Source organism: Arvicanthis niloticus, chromosome 2 (genome assembly GCF_011762505.2).
Source record: "Arvicanthis niloticus isolate mArvNil1 chromosome 2, mArvNil1.pat.X, whole genome shotgun sequence".
NCBI lineage: Eukaryota > Metazoa > Chordata > Mammalia > Rodentia > Muridae > Arvicanthis > Arvicanthis niloticus.
This window is the reverse complement of record NC_047659.1, coordinates 110,360,580-110,386,516: the sequence shown is the minus strand read 5'-3', so window position 1 is coordinate 110,386,516 and position 25,937 is coordinate 110,360,580. Positions and strand designations below refer to the sequence as shown.

At 35.6% G+C, this 25,937-nt stretch overlaps 1 protein-coding gene across 5 annotated transcripts in view; it reads left to right on the top strand.

Moving 5' to 3' along the window:
- The window catches only part of Esf1 (ESF1 nucleolar pre-rRNA processing protein), a 52,573-nt gene that overhangs the window by 7,236 nt on the left and 19,400 nt on the right, over window positions 1–25,937 (top strand). For all 5 annotated transcript variants that reach the window (XM_034496468.2, XM_076929846.1, XM_034496470.2 and 2 more), the window contains 6 exons: window positions 2,072–2,185; window positions 2,705–2,805; window positions 3,673–3,825; window positions 4,775–4,889; window positions 7,145–7,292; window positions 14,704–14,865. In XM_034496468.2, coding sequence (XP_034352359.1) covers window positions 2,072–2,185; window positions 2,705–2,805; window positions 3,673–3,825; window positions 4,775–4,889; window positions 7,145–7,292; window positions 14,704–14,865 — 793 coding nt within the window. The remainder of the gene's footprint in view (window positions 1–2,071; window positions 2,186–2,704; window positions 2,806–3,672; window positions 3,826–4,774; window positions 4,890–7,144; window positions 7,293–14,703; window positions 14,866–25,937) is intronic.

Sequence of the window (25,937 nt, the reverse complement as noted above, 5' to 3'; positions counted from 1 at the left end):
AAAAGAAAGCATTTAGTATTTGTTTTCTGAGAATAGTATATCTCATTTAACACAATTTCTAATACCATCCTTTTTTCTGCAAAAGTCATAATTTATTTTTTCCTTTTTAAATTTATATTTGTGGTGTGTTTGTGTGTATGTATGTATGTGTGCATGTGCATGCATGCATGCATGTGTGTATGTGCATGCATGCATGCATGTGTGTATGTGCATGCATGTGTATGTTTAGGTCATAGGCAGATATCGGATGTCTCCTCAATTGTTTTCCACCTTATTGTTAAGAGAGGGTCTCTCACTGAAGTCAGAGCTCATTGATTGACCAGCAAATCTGAAGGATACTCCTGTCCCTGCCCCCCTCTAACACTGGGATTATAGGCATACTCAACCTTTTACATTTTTATTTGGGTGCTGGGATCGGAACTCAAGTCTCAGGCTTATGCAGAAAACACTGGTGAACTGAGCCAGCAATCCAACAATCTGAGTAGGTTTTTGTTTTTTGTTTGCATGTCTGTTTTAACGTTTTTATTGACCATATATTAATTATATATAATGACGGGTTCATTATGACTTGTTCATGCATGTGTGTGATTTATTTTAGTCACTTCTATCTACCATGATCTTTTTCCCACTCCCACTGGTCTACTTCCTCTTGAGTCATAGGCCCTAATAAGAAAGCTACAGCTGCTTTGCTAAATGGATGCCTCCAAGTAGTTTAGTTTATTCCCATAAATTGTCAGCGTTGTCAGCAACTTCTTTTTACAATGAGCAGTAGCAAAGTGTACAAAGTCTACACTGGTCAAATCTCGATAATACAGTGGCCTGAGTGCTCAGCTATAAAGAGAATCAATCTCTCTCTCTCTCTCTCTCTCTCTCTCTCTCTCTCTCTCTCTCTCTCTCTCTCTCTCTCACACACACACACACACACACACTCCAAGTCATAGAGAACATTCCTTTCCTGTATGTATGTCTTAAGTCAGTGGTTCTCAACTTTCCTAATGCTATGACCATTTAATACAGTTCCCCATGTTGTGTTGATCCCCAAACATAAAATGATTTTCGTTGTTACTTCGTAACTGTAATTTTGTTTCTGCTATGAATCATAATGGAAATGTTTTTGGAGGAGGGTTTGCCAAAGGGATGGTGACCCACAGGTTAAGTCCTGAAGACTCACTGGTTGAGTTTAAGTGCTTAAGCCTTAAGTGCTATTGTAAATCAGAGTAGAGAAACTAGACACCATTAACTCCTTCCTGACTTTAGAGGAAATGCTTTTAATTTTTCCCCATTTACTATAGCGTTGGGTATGCATTTGTCATATATAGATTTTATTATGTTGACCTCCTATTCTTAGTTTCTTTAGGGATCTTATTATGAATTTATGTTGATCTTGGTCAAGGCCTTTTGAGACAGAACCTTTCTATGAAAGGTTGAACTTGTGAACTTGTGATCCTCTTCTCCTGCCTCTTCCTCTGCAGAGCTGGGATTTCAGGGATGCGCTGTCATGCTCAGCAAGAATTTCTACATAAGTAATTTAAAATACATGAAAGTTTTAAACATGTTTTTGCTAGATGTTTGTATTTATGTTCTTACTTCACAATAAGGACACGGTCTGGGGTAACCTGTTTCCCTCTCCACACTGATAGACTGTCTTTAAAAGCTGTTGTGATTAAAGCTTCAGTTCGTGCTCTTACCCTGGTTCAAGAATTCCAAAAACCCAGTTTAGTGATAGTGTTTATGTGTTGTGAATTTACTATTGTTTGCCTCACATGAAGCTCTCTTTGCATGTTAAATCAGCTAAATAACATAGATGATTTTAGAACTTGAAGGAGAAGATAGTTCATTGTTAATCTGTTTTCTAAGCATTGAAAATGATACAGATCCCAACACTTAGGAACCCAAATGAAGCAGGTGGATCTCTATGAGTTCAGGCCAGCCTGGTCTACATAATGAATTTTAGGACAACCCTAGAGCTACATAGTGAGATCCTGTCTTTAAAGCAAGAGGAAGGGAGGGAGGGAGAAAGAAAGAAATGATAAAGATTCTGTGATATTTAATAATACTTCAACTTTCTCAGATTACACGCAGACTAGCAGTTTGCAACATGGACTGGGATAGATTAAAGGCAAAAGATTTGCTGGCTCTGTTCAACTCATTTAAGCCCAAGGGAGGAGTTGTATTTTCTGTGAAGGTGAGAATTAATTTTATTTAAAGTAAATATTTCTAGGTGTTTTAACTTAAATCTGACTTTGTTTCTAATTATACTGACTTAATTTCTTCCTAAAAAAATATTAATCCGAAAATTGTATGATGCAATTGAGTATGAAACTGATGTGTAACAGGTAGTAAAAGAGAAGAAGCAATTTTTTTTAACTTTTTAAATTTTTTGCTTTATATTTTAGCTTTGCATGTGTACACATCTCTTTTTAGAAGTTAGAGGAGCCCTTTTAAAAGTAGATTATTTTCTTCCACCATAGATTCTGGAGATGACGTAGAGATTATTATTGAAGATGCTCGGCTCTGTTTTAGTCCACATCTGGTTTTGTACCCATCTTCTCCTAAATTATTTATTTTAAAGGATGCATTATTTCCTGTAGTTAGAAATGAGTTTTGTTTTCCTGCAGTGAGTTTGGTGTCTTAGTTTTGATAGGTCTGCATACTATATGAAAAAGAATGAATGAATAATATCAGTCTTATTTTTTGTGTGCAGATATATCCTTCAGAGTTTGGGAAGGAGAGGATGAAGGAAGAGCAAGTTCAAGGACCAGTAGAGTTACTGAGTATTCCTGAGGATGCCCCTGAAAAGGACTGGTACTGAGTCACTGTAGAATAGAAAACTAACCCTAGTAAAATCATGTCCTTCATTCAGAATCCCATTACCTTAATAGGACTGAAGTTTGCACTTAATTGTCCTAACACAATTAGGACAGCTTGATAACTGATCACAGTTGGAGTACATTATGCCAACATTTTGTATGTATGTTTGGACATAATGATTGCAATATTGGAAAAAATAGTTCACGATTGTATTATTGCTGTGAATTAGTTTTGATTTTTTTTTAAATTGAGTTAAGTAGAAAGAAAAAGGAGTTTTTGTTAGAAAACAAGTAGTTGTAAACCACTAGGTGGAGCTATATGTGCACTTAATAAAAATGATGATTAACTGGATTTAAGCAAAAATAGCAGAGAAAGACCTTTAAAGGAACAGATTATAGTTACATAAAATTATACTTACAAAGTTGAGATCCTGAGCCAGCAGGATGGACTAATGGCTAAAGGTACTTTTCATCTAGTTTGACAACCTAAGGACCTGAATTCAATCCCCAGAACCCACATGGTAGAAAGAGGAAGCTGTCTTTTGAAAAAGGTTTTGTCTGACTTCTATATATACATTGTGGCACACATGCCTATAGATACACACACACCATAAATAGGTGAACACAAAAATTGTTTGTTTCTAGAGCAAATATTTTTTTTAAGATGGGGCATTAGAGCTGATGTTTCTCAAGCATGTTTTGAAGCTTTATCTTTATTATTTTGGTTATTTCTATGTGTATGTCTGTATGTGGATTTGTATACATAGTGCACGTACCTTTGGAGGCCAGAGGGATTGGTCCTCTGGAGCTGGAGTAAACAGATGATTATATACATATTTTTGATTTACTTTTTCCCCATTAGGGCCTCTAGAGAGAAGCTAAGAGACTACCAGTTCAAACGATTGAAATACTATTATGCGGTAGTAGAGTGCGATTCTCCTGAAACAGCAAGTAAGATTTATGAAGACTGTGATGGCCTGGAATTTGAAAGTAGTTGTTCTTTCATAGACCTAAGGTAATTCAGTTCATCTCTTAAAAGCTGAATCTTACAATACATCAAGATCATAGACAGTAAAACATTTGAATGAGCAATACTTTCTTGCATTCTAGAAAACGAGTAAGAGAAAGCTAATAGTAATTGACAAGAATAAGTTATAAGCTGTTTTCATAATGTATATCCTTGAAATAATAATTCTTTCAAAAATTCTTTTTAAGATTTATTTATTTTTATGTTATTTGTGTGAGATCCCCAAGAATTGGAGTTTTAGGTAATTGTAAGCTACAAGAAGGTAATTGTAAGCTAGGAATCAAACCTAGGTCCTCTGCATGAGCCTGTTGGTGCTCTTAACTGCTAAGTCATTTCTCCAATACCCCTCCCAATAGTTCCTTATAAAATATATAGTAGATGCATTTTATATGTGAGTGGTAGTATTCTCCCATGTAAATTATAAAACTTGATTATAATAACTATAGATTTTATTTACCTCTACTTTCCATTCCACATTCCGTGGCCTGATGCCTAAAAATTGTCAGTTACCGTGACTGATTTACATGCAAAGGCTAGTTATTTGTGAAATGAAATTGTTGGCTAAGATTATTCTTAATCAGCCTTTAAACTTTTCTTTATTTTCAGTGACCTTTTGCGTTTTATGGTCCTCTGTATTATATTGAGACTACTTACCCAGTATTGGTCTTAGGTCTCTGCAGTGAGCCAGTGACAATATATATTGCATCTGGGTTTTTGGAAACTGGCTTACATTAACTTGTAGTTCCTAATGCAAAGTCTAATAATTTATATATAATTTTCTCAAATTTCATGAAATTTCAGATTTATACTTTATAAATTTCAGAGATGTTGTGCCATTACATTTGTATAGAAACTTATATAGTATATAAACTATTATTAATTAGAAATTCTAAACCCTGGTAATCACTACTTTTTATGTTTAAATAAATTTTTTTAGATTTATACCAGACGATATTACCTTTGATGATGAGCCCAAGGATGTGGCCTCAGAAGTTGATCTAACAGCATATAAACCAAAGTATTTCACATCTGCTGCAATGGGAACATCAACGGTATTTCTTAACTTTTAAAAATGTATATATAGGCCAAGCATGGTGGCACATGCCTGTAATCCCAGCACTTGGTAAATTGAGCAAGGGTACCAGGAGCTCAAGAGTCACAGTGTAGAATACATGAGACCCTGAATTTTTAAAAAAAGAAAAATTAGATGTATAGTTAAACTCTTGCTTCTAGTAGCTTTAGAATCGAATAGTATTCAGAGTGTGCAGTGGATACTATACTGTTTGCATATGTTTTTCAGAGTGTCCTTTTGTCTTTAAGCCTGTGGGCCCGAGAATGTGTACTTCAGTGGTAGAACACTTGTCTAGCACATGTGGAGTCCCTGGGGTTTAGCTTAGATTTTTTTTTTAATAGTTCTTAGTTATTAAGATTCTAGGGAATAAAGGAAGGACAAGCTCAAATGACAGCTACAAAAACCTATTAACCATTTGGAATAGGACCACATTTTTATGTAGGTGTGATTTTCAAAAGTTTTATAAACAACAGAAGTAGAATAATTCAGGACTACTAGTTTTCATACTAATAACAAGCAACCAGATTTCTTTTTCTTTTCTTCTTTTTTTTTTTTTTTTGTTTTTTTTTTTTGTTTTGTTTTGTTTTGTTTTGTTTTGTTTTTCGAGACAGGGTTTCTCTGTGTAGCCCTGGCTGTCCTGGAACTCACTCTGTAGACCAGGCTGGCCTCGAACTCAGAAATCCGCCTGCCTCTGCCTCCCAAGTGCTGGGATTAAAGGCGTGCGCCACCACCGCCCGGCACAACCAGATTTCTGTGTGTTGCAAAAGTTTGTTACTTAGCTAACTGGCTTTTCTTTCTCTCACTCTAAATCGTTGCCTGCAGTGATACTCTACACCATACTGGCTTCTCTGCCTTTCCCATGTCACAGAGAAAGCTGATGTCAGAGAGCTACCACATCTCCTACATGCTGTGCTGTGGTAGAATATTCTGATATTGATTAGTTAAAAAGTATAGTAAGAGCCCAGAGTAAGTGAATTCTAAAAGATCCAGCCACATCGTGCTATTTTCAATACTTAAGTACTTGAAATTCGCAGCATGTCTAGCCAGCTAGTCTGTAGATCCTGCATCCTGTCTGTATCACTAATATCTGTTCCACTTACAGCAACCATTTGACCATTATCAGCACAGAATCGATTATCAGAGTAGGGGTAACTCTGAATCCTGTGAATGGCTAAAACTTCTGAGTGAATGACAAGGATTTTTTAAGGATCTTTGGTTAAATAGTACCTAACTTGTTATCTAATATAGAGAAATTGGACTAAACAGAAAAAACAAGGACTGGAACACACTGTGTTATAAAACCTCTCCCAGGACCCTTTAACAAATAGATTTCTTTGTGTTGAATAGAGCAGTGCTTCTCAACTTATGGGTTGTGACTCCTTTGGGGAATCAAATGACCTTTTCTCAGGGATCACCTAGTACCATCAGAAAACATAGATAATATTTACTTTATAAATTCATAACAGTAACAAAATTATAGTTATGGAGTCACACAAGAATAATTTTATGGCTATGGGTCACTACAACGTGAGGAACTATATTAAAGGGTTGCAGCATTAGGAAGGCTGAGAGCCACTGGAAGAAACCGTAGGGGCTAGTCTCCCTCAGTCATATTTTCAGTGGACTTACTTGGTGTGATCTGAAAACCTTTGTCATCACTGACTCTTAATCTTTTTAGAAAATAGTACCTATTGAGATTATGTTGCTTTTTAAACAAATCTCATGTAGTCTGTGATTCTACATTTATTTCTCCAGATGAAAAATCATACCTCACTGGTTCATAATAGTATTAACTTTTTCTAGCATATTTTTTTCCTCCAGTTACTCTATTTGTTATACTCAGTAATGAGATATCATTCATATAGCTGAGAATTAGGGAGAAGGTAAAAGTGGATACATGTGATTTGGTCCACAAATAGGATACCATTTATAATTCATGCCATTCATGTCTGAGTTTTGTATGTGTGTTGTAACTTTTCTTTCTTGAGTCAAGATCTCAACTGTGTAGCCTTGGCTAGCCTAGTACTCTGAGTGTAGACCAGGCTATCCTCAAACTCACAGAGATCTACCACTCTGCCTTTGCCTCTTAAGTGCTAGGAGTAAAGGCATGTGCCACCATTTGCCAAGCATGATTTTTAACTTAATACTGAACATCAAAGTTAACAGTGTACTTTAGTAAATCTGATTTATCTTCGTGCTGTTTTGTGTGGGTTTGTTTTCATTCTTGGGTTCAAGGTGGAGATCACTTGGGATGAGACTGATCATGAAAGAATCACGACACTTAACAGAAAGTTTAAAAAGGACGAGCTTTTGGACATGGACTTCCAAGCCTACTTGGCTTCCTCTAGTGAGGATGAAGAGGATGTGGAGGAAGCACCAGAAGGTACTTGCTAATTCTTTTATTGAGTGGTTAACAGAACTATGTTTGGGGAAAACTTAAGATCCCCAAACTGACTGCATAGCATGTTTATACGCATAGAACTATATGCGTGTATGTGCATAGATATATGTGTGAAGGACTAGCAGGATGCTCATTGGGTAAAAGCACTTGTTGTACAAACCTGGTGGCCTGACTTTGATCCCCAGAACCCATGATGAAAGGAGAACTGACTAACCAAAAGTTGTCTTCTAATTACCATATGTACACTTTAGTACACAAATAATAATGATAACAATAATAACAGTAATAACAATAAGTAAGGTTTTAAAATAATTGTAATTTTTTTTGCTAGTTTAATTTTCTGTAGGCACGAAATTTATTTAAACTCTGGCTTAGTAAAAATGCCTAGCCTGTTAGACTGGTAAATACATAAAATAACTTTATGCCCCCGAACATGCACACTTTATTGCTAATTAATTAGTTTTGAGACAATTTCTCTGTGTAGACTAGGCTTATCTTGAAGTCACAGATCAGAGATCTGTTCCTAAGATCTGTGATTTGATTATAGGCATAGACTGACCACACTCAGTTTTTGCAGTGCTGGTGACTGGACCTGGGTCATTGTGAACGCTAGGCAAGGATTCCACTAAGATACATCCTGAAGCCTACTATAGGAATCCTAAATAGCTCTTGTACTTTATTATGTATTGCTTGGGTTTGTAACACTGTCTTGCATTGTCCTTGTTTTGCATTTCCCTGACTTGCATAGTTCTTCCATTTAAACCTCTTTCTTTCAGCTCTAAGTACATATTGAGAAATGCATGTATTCAGAATTAACTAGTTTCAAATCTCTCTTGAGGTTTCATTTGTCTGAAAATGCCAAAAAAAAATTTGCTTATTTTGCAAATCTAAATTGGATTTCCAAAGGCTTCCATGTAGCCACACTGATAATAACACTCCACTGACTTCTGACTTGACTGGTACTTATGAAGGTTATCTGAAGATTTTATTCTAAGAGTATATTTGTGTGTGTGTGTGTGTGTGTGTGTGTGTGTGTGTGTGTGTGTGTGTGTTGAGCTTGTGATTTTTTTGGGGGGTCCACTTAATTCACAAAGTGGTGTCTTTTTTCAGTATTGGTGTTCTTAGTCATTTGATTTTTCTCCTGTCTTTCTAGAACTCTTTAAATATGCATCAAATCTTTCCACTGTATCTTCTCTTGAGATTTTTGTTTGTTTGTTTCATTTTGTTTTTCGAGACAGGGTTTCTCTATGTAATCCTGGCTACCTCTAACACAGTTCAGTTCTCTTACATTTTATCATTTTTTTCCCCTGTACTTCATTCTGGGTATATCTTTTTGTTTACACATCTTTAGTTTCAAAGTGTCTTTTCAGCAGCGTTCATTCTGCTGATACACCAGTCCACTGGATTCTTTATCATTGTTGCTGTCTATTTCACTTCTAGAAACCCTGTATCCCTATTTTTTTCACATCAATAATACAACTTTTTTTGTAGGTCAGTCTCTTAAGTTTGATATTTGTCTGGTACTCCCTCTGCATCTCTGCTTAATTTCAGAGGACTAATTGAACTTTGTCCTCTGTGGTGGGAACTTTAACTTGTGTTCTTTTGATCGTTAATATAATAGTCTTCTAGTTTTGTTCACAGCTATGGATCAGGAAATAAGAAGTGCTCAGAAACAATAGATCTTAAAACACTTGTGACCATCCTTGTGGTTGTCCATTCTTTATTCTTGATTTTGACATGATAATTCTTCACTAAGTTGTCAGTTCTTTCAAACTTTTATTTTGTAAGCACTTTGAAACTTTTAAAAATAATTTTAAAATAATGTATTCAACTTAATATTCTCAGTGAAAAAATTGATCTAATAGAAGCAGTAATTGTCAGGTCTATCTTTGTTTAAGAAATTTGGATGATTGAAATGATTATGCACTTGTTAAATTGATCATGCTTTTTGCTTAGAACTAATTTTTTTAAAATATAATACCATTTTTCACCATTAGTTATTCAGTTATGATTTCTTATTAGTCTCTGTCTCCTCCTCCATCCTCCTCTACCGTGTATGTGTGTGTGTGTGTGTGTGTGTGTGTGTTTAGTTATGTGCACATTTCCTGTGGAGACTAAAGATCACCATCAAGTATCTTCAATTATTTTTTTGAGACAGAGTCTCTTCCTTTCTCACTGATGATGGGACCCACTAATTGTCTAAGCTGGCTAGCCACTGAGCTTCAAATCTGTTGTGTCTCTGGGGTTGGAGACTTGTCCTGCTTTTACTTCAGTGTTAGGGACTCAGGCCTTTATGTTAGCATGACAGGCCCTCCACCAACTGAGCCATCTCATTCCACTGAGGTATTGTCAAAGCAATCAGGATGTTTTCCATTTATTTGTTTGTTTGTTTCTTTGTTAGTTTGTGTGGTTCAAGGAGTTTAACTGAGCTACAGCGATAGCCCTTGAGCTTTTGAATATTATCCGCCTTTAGATCTTTGTTGATAGAATTTCGAAACATTAAAAACTATGAATTCAGTGCAGATAGAAAATGAAAAACCAGAAATATTAAATATTGATATAAGTACTTTAAATCAGCAGAAAAGAACATCTTTAGTTATAGTTTAACATTTTTCTTGTTGTTTTCCTTTAACATATTTCTATAACCTAGTGGCATATGAAATAATATAGAAATACATTTCTACTTTTAACATAGGACTAATATTTTAATATTAAGTCTGGACTTTCTTAGTTTCTGAATGGTCTATAGGTCTTTGCTTTTATATCATGAAAGTAGTACTTTATCCTTAGAAGTTTGTCACAAAATACTGTTTTGTAGTTATTAGTGTAAAAGAAAAAATCCTGTTTAATAGCCGCTATTTCTTTTTTTTTTTAACTATGAGTAAATTTTATTCTGTTCATCATTATAACATGATATACATTCAACATTTTACATAAAGTCCCCAAATACTCTGTAATTTGTAATCTTTTTTAAATTTTTTTCAAAACATTTTATTTATCAATATTTGTATAAACATATATACTTATACATGTATACATATATAAACAATAATTAAATAATAAGATGTATGTAAAAAGTATGGGCGGTTGGGAAAAGTGGGAGGAATGAGAGAAAGGGAAAAATTATGCAAATACAATGTTCATATATGAAATTCTCAAAAAGGAATCCAGTTTTTTAAAATGTTCAACAGCTCAACTAGCATTTTACAATACAAAAATAAATATGACCTATAATTATGTTAAAGGACATTTTAACTCACTACAGACTTTGAAGTTTAAAATGAGATCAATAAAAATCATTTTACCCAGCATACGAACAAAAACCACAATAACGTTTTATAATTCAAAGTATTTCTGAGAACAAGAAAATAAATTGTCAGGAGCTAAGTCAGCAGAACCAGGGGTACACTGTGTGTGTTTTTTTGTTTTGTTTTTGTTTTTTTACCAAATTATAATTTTTACTTTTTAACATGGGGATTATAAACACAAAAATGCAAGATGTGGGGAAGGGGATGGCACAGGAGCATAGGTGTTCAGGGGGAGTACAGATATCTTTCAGAACAGGGTATCAGCTGGGTGAAGGTTCAGGGGTCAGGTCACTATGACTCTGCCTATGATTCACTTGTCCTTATCCAATTTGGTACTATCTGCCAAAGGCTGCCTATTTACAAGGTCTGTGACTACTCAGGCTGGTAGATTTCAACAAAAGCTGCCTGTTTACAATAGTCCATAGCCCTCTGTTTCAGTATTTTTCTGCAGAGACCCAAGACTTTGTGTTTGCAGGCATGAATGTCAGGCCTATTACTGATTTTAGGCTTATGGCTGATTTTAGGCCTTCAGTGTATAAGCAGGGCTGCCCCTGACATCTCCTCCCTTCTCCAAGTATAGAAAGGCTATGGCGATTCTAATCTTGCCAAGGCGGGGATAGAGGCCTGACCTCCAGTAATTAAAGAGGACCTTGTAATGGCTCCAGTCCTCCTGTCATTGTTCAGTGAGGCATAAGGGCCATACCCATCCGGATGTCTTTTTCCTGGAGAGGGGATACTTTTGACATTAACCCCTATGCAGTCAGGCTTGTCCCTTAGGGAACCCAGAAACATATTTTTAACTTTTATTTATATTCCCTTGCAGTGCTTAGCCTTGCAGCCTACGCAAGAATTCAGATCGCCAGACAGAGGGGGTTCTGGGTGGCCCCTCTCTGCTTGGTCTAGGGGCAGAAGTCCCCTCTTTTAGGTTGAATGGAGATGGGACTTGGGAACACCCTGGATAGAGTAACATCTTCATCTAGAGTCTCGTGGTCCTCCATGGTTAACAAATGATAATGTATCTGAATAGATTTTGCTATCAGATTATCTATCTGTTGTTTCACAAAGTTAGCCAGCCTATTTAAGGCCCAGGGACCAAAGGAAATAAGCAAAAATAACTCAGTTAATGGTCCCAAGATGGAAGGAAGTAGGGTTAACAATCATGGAGAGGTTGAAGACCAATTCTTGTACAAGCTCTCCTTTTTCTCTTTCTGTCTCTGTCTTTTCTCAAGACCTTCTCTGCTATTTCTTTATATATGTTATATATTGATAAAACCATGTAATTAAATATTTCATACTCTGAAAATGTGTGTTGGTTCATTGGGTAAGGCTCTTGCTGTCAAGCCTGATGGTCTCAGTTTGATCCCCAGAATCCCCCACCTAGTAGAGAAGAAAACCAATTTCTGAAAGTTCTTACGGCACATACATATATAAAAGACTATATTTTATGGCCTTAGTGGCTAGTGCTTATTAATCTTTCTTAATGTACTTAATATAGTATAGCCTTCTCACAGACCTTTTATAACCTTTCCCTTATAAGTAAGAAGATGAATTTGTGTTCATATACTGTAGATATGGAAAAGGTAAATTTATATGCCTATGTGGACATTATGTACTTTTCTGAGAATTCACAATTGTTTTCCTTTACCCTAGTTCTGAAATACAGAGGGATAGAATATTCCATGTCTTTTGGGAATGACTGGGTCCATGTTTTTAAACTATACTTTGGTTTTAGAAACTGGAATTAAATTTTATTTTTTTTATTACATTTCTGTGTATGTGCGTATGTGTGTATATGTGTACAATATGTTGAGTATGCATATGGAAATTTAGAGAACAACTCGCAGGACTCAGTTGGTTTTTTCCTACCATGTGGGTCCTGGTGATCAAAGTTGTCAACAAGCTTGACAGCAGGCATTTATCCTCTCTGAGCCATTTCACTCATCCTGGAATTATCTTATTTTATTTTACATAAATGGGTGATTTACCTGCATGTCTGTGTGCTGTTTGAATACCCTTGATGCCTGTAAAGACCAGAAGAGGGTGTCAGATCCTCCTGGATCTTGAGTTGTAGATGTGTATGACTGCCATCTGGGCACAGGGAATTGAACCCAAGTTCTCTGGAAGAGCAGCCAGTATTCTTAACCATTGAGCCATCTTTCTACCCACCCCCATTTAAATTTTAAAACAATAGGTCACCTAATATTATTGATAAATAACCATTAACATCAGAAAATAATCATTAATTTTTCAGTATATTTAATATCTTGGACTCACTAGGGAATATAGCTTGATGGTAGAGTGTTTGCCAAGGTTCATAAAGCCGTATGTTTAACCTTGAGTATTGTGAAATAGGGGGGAAAACCCTTAGGCTCTGCTGGTTTCAAAACCTGACTTTACCACATAATGAAATAACAAAGGTCAAGTTTTCTTGTTCCTTTGTTTGTATAGCTGTGAAATAAGAATTATAATAAGACCTGGCTCATAGAAAGACTGGGGTGATGTATATAAAGTAGTTAGCATAGTACTTTCTATCATGTATTTTGACTTAAAACTAAAGATTAACTTTTTTCAGTTTGAAATATGTAATTTTTTCAAAAGCATGACTTTTTCTAGATTATTTTATTTTACTAGATTATAAACTTACCTTGATCTGCAATTTAGTATCTCTAATAGCTATATTAACATATTTGAGTATTAAACATTCCTGATTGTTGTTTATAAGAATACTTACTGTTTGAATTTATTTTTAAAAATCTTATGTACTATAAAGGCATTCATAAAATGTCCTTGAATTAGAAAAGCAGAACTACATGAGTTATCCCACATTTTAGAGCTTCAGAAAGTACAATTTAGTACTGGAAAAAATCAATTTAAAGTAAGCCATCAGAGACTTACCACTAGAATTTCAACCTGGAAGGATCTTGCTTCTAATTATGTTTTCAGAAGTAAGCTTTTAATAGAATGAAATACATTGCCATTTTGTTAATGTGTTCCTCATGTTTTATCCATTGAATTACGGGATACATGACAGAATTCCATCCAACATTATTATTATGGCACAAAGCACAAACGGCAAAAAAATGAGCTTCAGCTGTTTGGGTGAACATGTAAAAGTGTGATCGGATGATGGAAAGAATGCCCACGACCACGGTGTATTCATTTAGGGGGGAAATAGTCTTCAAATATTTACCCAACCCACTTTTTCCCTGCATATCATTTTTCTAAAGATGTAAGGACATTGTGTTAACACTGATGCTTTACTACTCCTTGCTTACATCACGGTTTAGTGACCATAGGTTACAAAGACTGGGACTTGATTGCATCTCTCCCAAACTGTCTTCTACTGGAGATGATAACACTTTGATACACTTGATAATTTTGTATGTTTTACATTAAAACCCAGATTTCTAATTTATGTTACTGGCTTGAAGAATTTACGTTGAAACTGTGGAACAAACTTTATGGGTTGATTTTTCTCTGACATTTGTTATTCATGAGTTTTGTACTTTTTTACGTTTTTGAAGCTAGATTTCAAAAATATTTATTATCTTTCTACATAGTAAAATTAATTGAATTGCTTCCTAGTCTGTCTATCTGTATCATTGATTGAAGAGCAACACTCTTAAGAGTAAATGTGCCTATTTACATTCAGATGGAAAGAACTCGGTCTCAGGTTTAGGTTCTAAACAACTTCCTTTGCCTCTTTTCTGTGGCCTGAGAAGCTAATCCCATGTCCCAAATTCATCCCAGCAACATTCAGGATCCTATTATTGAACAGAATATTTTTAAAGCGACTGTGTAATGGCAGAGGACAAAGAGGGGATTGAAATGCCACCCTTTATGGATAGAAGGGAATACTATGTCATACTCTGACAGTGACTTCATCATATCTGGGTTTCACTGAGTACAAGGCTAAAGTCTTTGATTTCATTGTAACAATTTAAAGTTGTAGTCTGTGGTTTCAGTATTTCTTTAATATGACTTTTTAGCCATATCCTGAAGAGATCATGAAATCTAAACACTAGAGTTGAAGGTAATTGTTTCTCTATATTAAATGAGATTGATTAATTTAGTTGTTTTGTTAGGTGAAGATGGAATCAACATAGGAGAAGATGGAAAAACAAAGAAAAGTCAGAAGGATGATGAAGAGCAAATTGCTAAATACAGACAGCTCTTGCAGGTTATTCAAGAAAAAGAAAAGAAAGGAAAAGAAAATGATATGGAAATGGAAATCAAGTGGGTTCCAGGTGAGAATTAGATATTAAGTAAAAATTTTCTCCTGAATGTATTTAGATATAATAAGATGCTAACTCTTCTTTAGAAGCACACTTTTAAAAGGGTTCATTTTCCAGAAATGTTCTGGTAAAGAAATAGTATTTAATTTACCTCAGAATTAACATTTCACTTTTTTTTTCATTTTTATTTAAAAAATATTTTCTCAAACAATACATTTTGATCATATTCTTTCCCCTTTCCCTATTCCTCCCAGATCTTCCCGTGTACCTACCCACTCAAACTTCATGTTCTCTCTCAAAAAAAGGAAAGAAAAACTATTTTTTAAAAAAGAAAATAAAACACACACACACAACAAAATAAAATGCACAAAAACTAGACAAACAAACCCCATCATATCTGTTTTATATTAGCCAACTACTCCCTGGCATAGGGCCTGCCCTGGCATGTGTGTCACTTCCCCTTCTCAATGCTGGGATTTTATCTGATGTGAACTTGTGAAAGTCCTGTACATGCCATCACAGTCTCTGTGAGCTCATGTGTGCCAATCCTACTGGGTCTGGGAAGGATGTTACCTTGGAGTCATCCATCCCTTCTAGTTCTTGAAATCTCTACTTCCTCTTACCCATGGATCCCTGAACCATAGATATTTTATACTCTTCCCAGCTTCCATTTGATTCGTTTTTTGGTTTTACTAACTATATAAATTATTTCTGTCTAATTATAAGCGTAGACTTTTCCTGGGTTTGATTCCTCAATTTAGAATGTAGAAAGTTGAAGCCAAGTACTATATTTTATAATTATTATAATTCTTTTTTAAAAACTATAGTTCTCAAGATCCCTTTTCCTATGCCCTTTGCTGTTTAATTCATAAGGTTTCACTAATATAAAATATGTATTATTGAGTACTCCATCTCAGTTTTGCTATAGTTAAAAAAATGTGTCCTAGTAGAGTAGTACAGGGCAAATTTTAAAATGTCAAATCTAAAGATAAAAGCTAACATAAACAGGAATTGTCATATATAATACATATTTACACACATCAATAAACATAGCTGCATGTACTTTTGCAGGCAGTAATGGTTACAGACTACTGACACTTATATAATCATATCTTACCATTTTTGGTGAATTCATTTCAGTATCTCATACACATACAAAAACATGGCCTGTCATATGCTGATAACTTGTATACATCATCTTGTATACTTAAAATCATTTCTAAAAGACTAAATAAAGGCCATGTAAACAGTTGTCATTATATAGATATATATTTATATATCTATATGGACATATATGTATATTATATATAAAGTATATTTATATATTCTAAAATATATGAAAATATATAATATATAAATATGTGCTATAAAATATAAATGTACATTTATAATATATATTGTCCATATATATGGACAAGAAACAATATGTTCAGTACATGTATGGTTTCAGGATTTTCTTTTAATTGTTTTTATTGAAATTGGTGGGCATGTAATCCATGGATACAAATATCGCCCATTTTAGTGACAAATTTCGATCTGTGATTTTCTTGAAATATCCTTGCTAATAGAGTAATAGAACTCATGAAGTGAATTAGTAGCTATACCTCTAGTGTGTTTTTATCTCGACTTTTTTATTTGTGGATGGAATGTTAATATTAGCTCAAGTTTTTTGAAAATATAAAATGGAAAATTACCTCCCATAATTCTGCTACCCTGACTCAGCTATGGCTTAAGTAAGTTCTGCTTCCATTTGCCATTTCTCTGTTCTCAAATCTTTCACTGCAGTAGACGTATGGCATTGAAAAGAAACAGGACAATTTCCAAAGCCACAAACATTGGTCCATTCTGAGAGTTCTTTGCTTTTATCCCTAGCCAATACCTTGGCTTGCTTTTTTTAGGGCCTTTTAATTTAAAAACTTTTTCACAGTTGCCCCCCCCCCCCCCAACACACACACAACCTCTCAGTGAAGAGTGCCCAGGCCACAGTGGAAAGCAGACGCTAGCACTCAGACTTCCCCTGGTCAGCTGTGTGACTTCCTCTCCACACAGCAGCCTAAACACATGCCTGTGTTCTTCTCAAGCTTCTAAAACTACCACTGTCAAAAGGTCAAAAGACCAAGCTCAGGTGCCAGGTATCTCAGCCTTTACAATGCTGAGACCTTGAATATAGTTCCTCATGTTTTGGTGACCCCCAGCCATAAGATTATTTTCATTGCTACTTCATAATTGTAATTTTGCTACTGTTAGGTATTGTAATGTAATATCTTTTATGCAGGATAATAGGTGACATCTGTGAAAGAATCTTTTGACATGCTCCCCAAAAGGGTCACAACCCACAGGATGAGAACCACTAAGATGTTATAAATAATGTAGATTTTTTTTCATAATGTGAACTATTTTTATAAAGTAGCTTACCCAAAATAGAAGTACCAGGAAGGAACATAGATACTTTGTCTTGACGTTGCTGTTAGTCTTCTTTCCCAAAATATCCCATCAGTTTATAATGCCTTCAATAGACATTAATAGTTCCAGTGTTGGAAATTATCACTATTTCACATTTTACTGAATGGAGTGAAGTTGGTTTTCTTAGAGAACTGAACATCTCAATTTAAAATGTTTTAAAGGATATATATATTTTTTCAAAGTGTGTGTGTGTGTGTGTGTGTGTGTGTGTGTGTGTGTGTGTGTTAAGGTAGATGGTGTGTGAAGGTCACAGAGCAATTTGCAGGTATCATTTCTCCCCTTTCCAGCATGATAAATTTAGGTTGTCATGTCTGGTGAAGAAACCTTTATCTACTGAGCCATCTTGCTAGCCCAAACTGTATTTTTGAAGGCTCCTGATAGGGTGCTTTTTACTGTGAACACCTGTTACATTCATGCATATTTGTGAATGTAAGTGTAATAGTGAAAGAGATCTTCTTACATATCATATATAGTGTATGAGATAATAGAGCTACTCCTACTCAAAATCCATTTATAAATTTGAAGGATAGGACTCATCATACTTAAGTTTTGAGGCATTTATGAAGGTACGTTTTTTGTCATGTGTATTTTGATAGGTTTATCTTGAAAAAAAAAAAACCTTAGGTTTTCAGTAACAATTACCATGAACCTGTGGGCTTCTGTGATATTATACTTGACTAAACCACAGAAGACCAGTACAATATGTATTGTTCTTTGGTTCTTATGGGGCTTTGGTCTCAAAAATTAAACTCTTAAGAAAAATAATTAATCGTACTAATACTAGTTTGAGTATGTTGTGATTTGTTACTGAAGGAAACTTCACTTCATGCTATTTAAACTTCTTCCTGTTTGCACTGAATATAATAGCATGTGGCACTTAATCCCTAAAGTGCAAAGTCCAGAGGGAAATAGAGAGCAGGCTCCGGTCATATAGAAACCCATTGTTCATGGACTTGACTAAGGTGAACTACTCTTTCTATTGGTACTTAGTTCCTATGGAAATACAGTAATTCAACCTTATTAATTAGGATATGTAGAAACATTAATTAGAAGATTCATGAAAAATCTATAATACCTTAGTTTTGTCTTTGTAAAGTAATAACTTCTACTGGATACTGCATAAAGTTCCTGTCTGATTCTCTAGGACTAGTAGATAAGGTGATGCATATAATTAGCAATATCTAATGATATAATTAATGAATGTGCCTCATTGCTGTCTCACCCAGCAAGAGAGTTCTCCTTTCTTCCTGCCTTGGACTATAGATCAGGGCAAAACTCATTTTCTCCACTTTGTCTTCTACCTTTCTTTTGTTGTTTGTTTGTTTTTGTTTTGGCAGAGGGTTGGTTGGTTTTTGGTTTGGGTTTTTTGGAGGGAGGAGGGGTTCTAGGCAAGGTTTCTGTATGTCCTGGTCACCCTGGATCTAACTCACTCTGTAGACCAGTCTGGCCTCAAACCTAGAGATCCACCTGCCTTTCAAGTGCTGGAATTAAAAGTCATGCACCACCACTGCCCAGCTATTGCCTCCACTTTGTACAGCAGCGATCCCATATTATTCTAGTGTCTGGCCTTTACTCTTTGTCCCACCCCTCAACACACAATCTTTCTTTGATGTCTATTCTTTCACTATCTTCCATTAGGAAGGGAGGCTTACACAGATATCGAGGACAGCATATATGACTATTGAATTATTCATTCTTTATTCAGAAACAATGTTTTGAATCAGTAGTGATTCATTTTGTTAGGTAACCCTGATCCAAACATTTAAATTTTTTTATATCTTTGAGAACCTGTTCACTATTTACTTTTGGCTATATTTCTGTTTGCATTTATTGCCAATGAATTCGTTATTTGAAATAGATTTACAAACTGTTTTTTGTTTAAAAGATTTTTTAAAGCCATATGTTTTAAGTAGAAGACCAGAGATGTAACTCAGTGATAGAACACTTGCCTAGTAGGACCCTGGGTTAAGTGTCTAGTGACACTGTGTGAGAGTGTGTGTGTGTTTTGAGAATTAGGGGGTTGTTAAAGGACGGGATATATCTCAATGGCTGAGTACTTATCTGATTTGAGTAAATTCCAAGTTTGACTATAGAACCAAAAACAAAAAACAAAGAAACAAAAAACAGTACAGATGCCATACTAAAAACTAGTAGCCTTGGGCTGAAAAAGAAGATAGCTGAGATGAGAGGGGAGCATCATATGAAAGCCTGAACTTAGAAAAAAGCTGAAAGAATTTATCATTTGCCTCCTAGTTTGGTGATTAAAAAAAAGTTTATACGATAATTGCAGAGTCACACAGCTATTGGGTGATTAAAACTTTACAACCTAATCATTCTTGAATCATCCAGTTAACAGGTTGACTCTGAAAGCTTTGTAAGGTAATAAGCTGAAACTTCATACTATGAATAGCATTTGAATTGTTTGTGGACTTTATAGTAAGTTGAGAACAAGGAGCAGGTGGTGGTGATGCACACTTTTAGTCCCAGCACTTGGGAGGCAGAAGCAGACAGATCTCTGAGTTCAAAGCCAGCCTAGTCTACAGAGCTAGTTCTACAACAACCAGAGCTACACAGAGAAACCTTGTCTTCAACCAGTAGAGAGAAAGGGAGGGAGCAAGGGGGAGGGGGAGGATGAGGATAGATAGAAGAAAAGAAAAGCAGGTGCCAGAGAAATGGCTCCACAGTTAAGAGTGTTTACTGCTCTTACAGAAACCTGGGTTTTGTTCCCAGTACCTGCATTGTGATTTACAACTCCAGTTCCAGTGGATCTGACACCTTCTTCTGCCTCCAGGGCTCCTGACCAAATGTGATACATACACATAAAGTACATAACTTTAAAAATGAGAGGCAGCTAGGGTTATCTAAAAGTGTTTCTAACACATTTTGTCTATAGAATAGCCAGTCAGTTTCTCATTTTTCTGGATTATTGAAAAACTGTTTTCTTCCTTAATAATATTAAAGTAGAAACTGAGTGTACTTTTCATGCTGGTTATATTAGGTTTGTTTTTTGTTTTATATTTTTATTTTTCCTAGTGTTTATCATAAGATCAAGGGCTGGAGTGGTTTTTTTAAGAATACAGTTACTTACTTCCCCCTTCCCTTTTCTCCTTCCAAATCCTCCCATCTAACCTGCTTTACTCTTCCAAAATCATGACCTCTTTTTTTAGTAAATGTTGCTCTGTGTGTGTGTGTGTGTGTGTGTGTAATTCTTAAATGTAGAAATACATTCTGTATATCATTACTTATCTATATGTTTCAGGCTGAGCATTTAGTATTGTTTAGCCAATTACTGTGCTCTTCTCTGAGGAAGACTGTTTGTTCTACTATCAACATTCCTTGGTTGCCTGTAATTTCTTTTGGGGGTTGAAGCCTCATGAGCGTTGGTGTCATCCCTGTTTAGGCAGTCAAGTTGGTGAGACTTTCTGGATGTTGCTTTTGATATTTATAAGAGACATAGTGTCACAGTAAATTCCCAGTTCCTATAGCTCTTATGGCCTGTTTGCCTTCCCCTGCCCTGCAAATGCTCCCTGAGCCTTAGGTTGTAGATACATCCATTTGGACAGGCTCCACCATTGCATTTTGACTTGTTGTGGTTTGCTGTAATGGCTTATTCCATTTATTGCAGCAAGAAGTTTCCTTGATGGGGGGGGTGAGTACTACACTTACCTATGGGTATAATGACAAATATTCAGTTAGGGATTCTGCTTCTTAGTTAAGTGGTGGTTGTAGGTTCTCCTAAAAAACACACAAGTTCACTAGCCCTAGGTGGTTGGCAGAGTTTCTAATACCAGGTTTGATTTCTCTTCAGTTGAGTTTAGGGTTGTTTCGTTTTGTTTTGTTTTTAAAGATTTGTTTCATTTTTATTTTATGTATACCGGTGGGTTTTGTGGTAATAAAAATGAATAGTGATAAAATAAAAGATACTGTTTCTGGTGGAACTATCTTTGAGCTAGCTGTGTTGATGAGGCTGTGAGTGTGGATGGAACTGACCTTAGAACAAGTTATGCTGCTGAGTCTTGAGTGTTGCAGGTTCGAGTAGGGAGAGCAGTGCCTTCTAGTGTGGGTATCCTAGACCAGTCCCCATCTTAACCACTTTCCTGGAAGCCAATTCAGAAGGTGCTGTATTGGGTCCGTGACTTTTAAGTTGTATTTATAGTCTTTGCCAAATTAGACCTTAGTGTGGAATAAGTGGTATGCTTGTTTTGCTTATTTTTAACTCTTGCTTGGAATTACTTAAATATTGTTGTCTGAATAGTATCTTTTTATCGGGTGAAAGTGCCTCCACTGTTTTCCTCTTAAAGTCCTAGGTTTTCTTCATCTTCTCCAGTTTCTCTTCTAGAAATCATATTTGATGTGTATGTTACTTTCTTACTTTGAATCTAGTAACTTTCTGTGCCTTTGAATCTGTACAACTTGCTGGATAATTTCTTCAGTTCTGCTTTTACTTCATTAAGTCTTTTCTCTAGTGTATACATTTAAACTTGGACACTGACTTGCTGTTTTTATCTCCCGGAGTTACTTTTTTCTTTTCTCTTCCAAATTTGTCTTATCCTTCTAATAATTTCCTCCTTTGCTTTTTTAAGTGCTGATTTTATATTTTGTATCTCAATTTCCAAGTCTATAGTCTATGATGCTGTCTTACTGGTTTCTGTTTCTACTTACTCTAGTTCCTCAGGGATTTTTATTGGGATCTTCTTGTCTTGGATCTTTTTTTCCTTACAGGAACTCTGGATCAGACAACCCTCTTTTAGAGAGTATTTGTCAGGTACCTGGAGGCATTTCTAATCCAAGACCTATTGAATTTTTGAGTTGGTATATTTGGGACCACACAAGTAGTGTGAATTCCAGCCACAAGTCCATGGGTTTGTGGGCTTGTGGTTACAAAGTCTCAGAGGGGAACTGTATTTTTACTCCCCCTGATCTCCATGTCCTCCCCCACCCCTAAACTGTAGAGGGAGGGTCGTCATCTACTGGGGCCACATTTAAGGATCCTGGGACCTCACACCATGATCAGACTCCAAATTTTGGCCCCCGCCTCCTTGGCTAAAAGCCCATAAAAACCCAAAATCCATACTAGACTATATTAGCTTAGTGTGTGTCCCCAAGGAAACTCCCTTCTTCTGAACTACTTTAATATTTCTATTTGAGCTTCCTTATTGGGACTTGACTCAGGAATTCTTTTTCTTTCCTATATCTTACCCATTCATGTAAAAGATTTCATTCATTTCTACCTTGCCTACAAGTATAAAAAATAACATATGAATGTATAAAAGTAACAATAGAACAAGCAATTTCAGTATTTTCCCAGACTTGGTCAGAAGTTAGAAGACAGCTTGATAGTATGTTTTTGTGATTACAAACTGCATGAAAGGCAAGAAAAACATACACAGAAACAATAGCTCCCTAATGAGGCCCACATGCCTTGTATTTGAATTCAGTGTTATAAGAACACCGAATGCTAAGAAGAGGCATAGAGGATGGTTTGATATGTGGTAAAGTTAATACTCTGGAATTGAAAGCCATCACTTTAAGGGGATTTCGAAGTTAGAGAAAGACAACCCAAATTCAAATTCTAGACAAATATAAAGCCTTTTTTTTTTTTTTTACCAGTGAAATAACTTTAGGCAATAACAGCAAAAACTAACATCTATTTAGTGAGTACTTTGGGCATATCTTCTTTGTATATTTATTAAATGGTTGGGGATAAACACAATTAGTTATGTAAGTAGAAATTCCCAGTCTGAGCCGGGCAGTGGTGGCACACGACTTTAATCCCAGCACTTGGGAGGCAGAAGCAGGTGGATTTCTGAGTTCCAGGCCAGCCTGGTCTACAGAGTGAGTTCCAGCACAGCCAGGGCTACACAGAGAAACCCTGTCTCGAAAAAACAAAACAATTCCCAGTCTGATCGTCTTTTAGATTCATCTTTATTATCCTCATTTTAACTGTGTACTTTTCACATAGTAGATGTAACAGGATTCTAACAGTATTGTGTATAACCAGAGAGCATTTGTTGACTCTGGCTGGTTAACAGCTTTAGCCATACACCGTTGTGACTAAAACTAGTTTTTATTTTACTTTCAGTTCTGTGTTGTTGCTCCCAGTCAGTGGGGTGGGGCAGATTTGAATCACTTTCCTTTCACCTGCTTCCTTGTTCTGTGGATGTTTATAAGATGTGTGCTGTATGCTGAGACTCTCATGAGCTACTAATATGGACCCTTGTTATGTGAGTAACTGTGTCCTTCCGTGTCCTCACACCTTCAAGAGTAATATGTTAGTTGGAAGAGGTGCCTTGATGGCAGTGCTCCTCAGAACATGGCTAGTGGTTTTCCTCTATAAAGCCCAGAACCCAGAATGAGTTCCACATTTGGAGTTTGGTGTTAGTAATGGTGGTCAGTAACATTTTAAAGCTTTTGGAATTGAATCCTACATGTCTAATTTATAACACACAAAATGTTTTATGAGATTGATATATAAGTGTTCATAAATATTCCCAATGAGTCTTAAGCCCATATTTAAATAAAAGTGCCAGTTTCAACCTATATGAGAACTCTTAAAACATGCGTTTTGTTTTTATAAATAAAGCCTGTAACAGTGCCTACTTAAGTTGTTTTAAATCTTTGTATCCTATCCTTTGAAGACTTTTCAAATATTTCATGTGGATAAAGTCAGGAGGAATATATATTCTTCTTGAAGATTTTGTAAGAATATTTATGAGTCTTTTTATATGCACAGAAACTGCCAAAATAGTTCTGAATAGATCATGCTTATTAAATTATTATTACTACTATATTGAGTCATCTGCATTTGTGGTTAGCTGTAGAAGGGGCTTTACCCTTTATTTGTGGGATTATTGATATCTTTAATTTGGCAGTCTATGGATATATGCTTAAAGGTTTGCTTTTGGGGTTTGTTTTTTTTTTTTTTTAAACAAATTTGTACAAAACTAAAACAGTTATAATGAATTTGTTTTTCAAGTCTCATTGTGACTTCTCTTAAGTGAGAGGCTAAACTGACTCTGAAGAATGTTCTTGTGCATTTGCCAAGAGACTTCTGGGATGGGCATATTTTTAAGAACTTAGAACATAAACAACTGTGATCTGTGGCAAGAGATTTAAATGACCTCATGATGACAATGAGAACAAAGCATTTTTAAGTTATCGTGGTGTGTTAATTCACTGCAATGTGTTTGTCATTCCTCTATTTTGGTGTATTATGTGGGAGCCAGGCAAAAAAGAAACTACAGACTGACTTGAACTTAAGATATTTTTTCTTTATTGGTACCAACAAATTGAGTTCAAGAAATTATTATTTCCCCAGGATAAATTTTGCATCACTGATTCTAGAACTAGTGGTTCACATGAGTCACTTAGAGACAGAGCCTTAAAGTTTGGTTCATTTTCTGTTGAAAATAATATGTTCTAAATATCAAAGATCAAACACTTGGCAGGAAATAAGAGTCCTTCCTCCAAAAGAAATCAAGACAGACGTGTTTATTAAGTACTTACTGTGTGCTGGGGACTATGCTAAATATTATGGAATGTGAAAACGTGACTATCCTGTTTTTAGTTTATAGAACTTGCATGTGCAGGTTTTCAGCAGAACCATATAGTAAATATTTAATTTGTATTTATTATTTACATATCATTAATATTAAAAAGTTTAAATTGCCAAATACAGTGACATCTCAGTTACATGATGCAAATAATTACATAGTCTCCCCCCCTTCCCCCGCTTTTATGCACCTAGCCAGACATGGTGGCATTTGCCTTTATTCCTAGCTCATGGAAGGCAGAGGAAGGTGGGTCTTTATGAGTTCATATTATGAGTTCCATCCCAAACCTTGTCTCAAAAAAAAAAGTTTTTAGAGTTTTATCTATCATCTAATAATAGTAATTTAAAATTTGAGATTAGGCTATATGCTGACCTGCATGCATTCTATATGTTATTCTATCTTGTAATGTGAAATCAACTTGTATCAGAACTTACTGCCTTCTCCTGTATGAATGAGAATCTCATCTTACATTCCCTAGGCATTGTCATTTCATTTGAAGATCTGCATATGACTTGGTATCATTCACATTTCACCTGAAAACTGTTTGGCTATGTGAAATGTTTTTCTTATAAAAGAATGTCTTAATGATTTACTTTAATTTTCTTTTATGTATATGAGTGTTTTGTCTGCTTGTATATTTATGCACTGTGGGTCATACTTAGCGCCTAAGGAGGACAGAAGAAGGCATTGGATCTTCTGAGTTAGAGTTACAAGTGGTTTTGAGCCACCATGTAGGGATTCCAACCAGGGTCCTCTGAAAGAGCAACCAGTGCTCTTAACTGCTGAGCCATCTCTCCAACCCCAGATACATTTATGAATTAACAAATGTATTTCTGGTATGACATTTAACAAATCAATATGTCTTTAAAAAAAATTGAGAGTTTATGTAATTTAATTTAGTACTTTTAAAAGTTCTAGAGCCAGGCAGTGGTGGCGCACGCCTTTAATCCCAGCACTTGGAAGGCAGAGGCAGGCGGATTTCTGAGTTCGAGGCCAGCCTGGTCTACAAAGTGAGTTCCAGGACAGCCAAGGCTAACAGAGAAACCCTGTCTCGAAAAACCAAAAAAA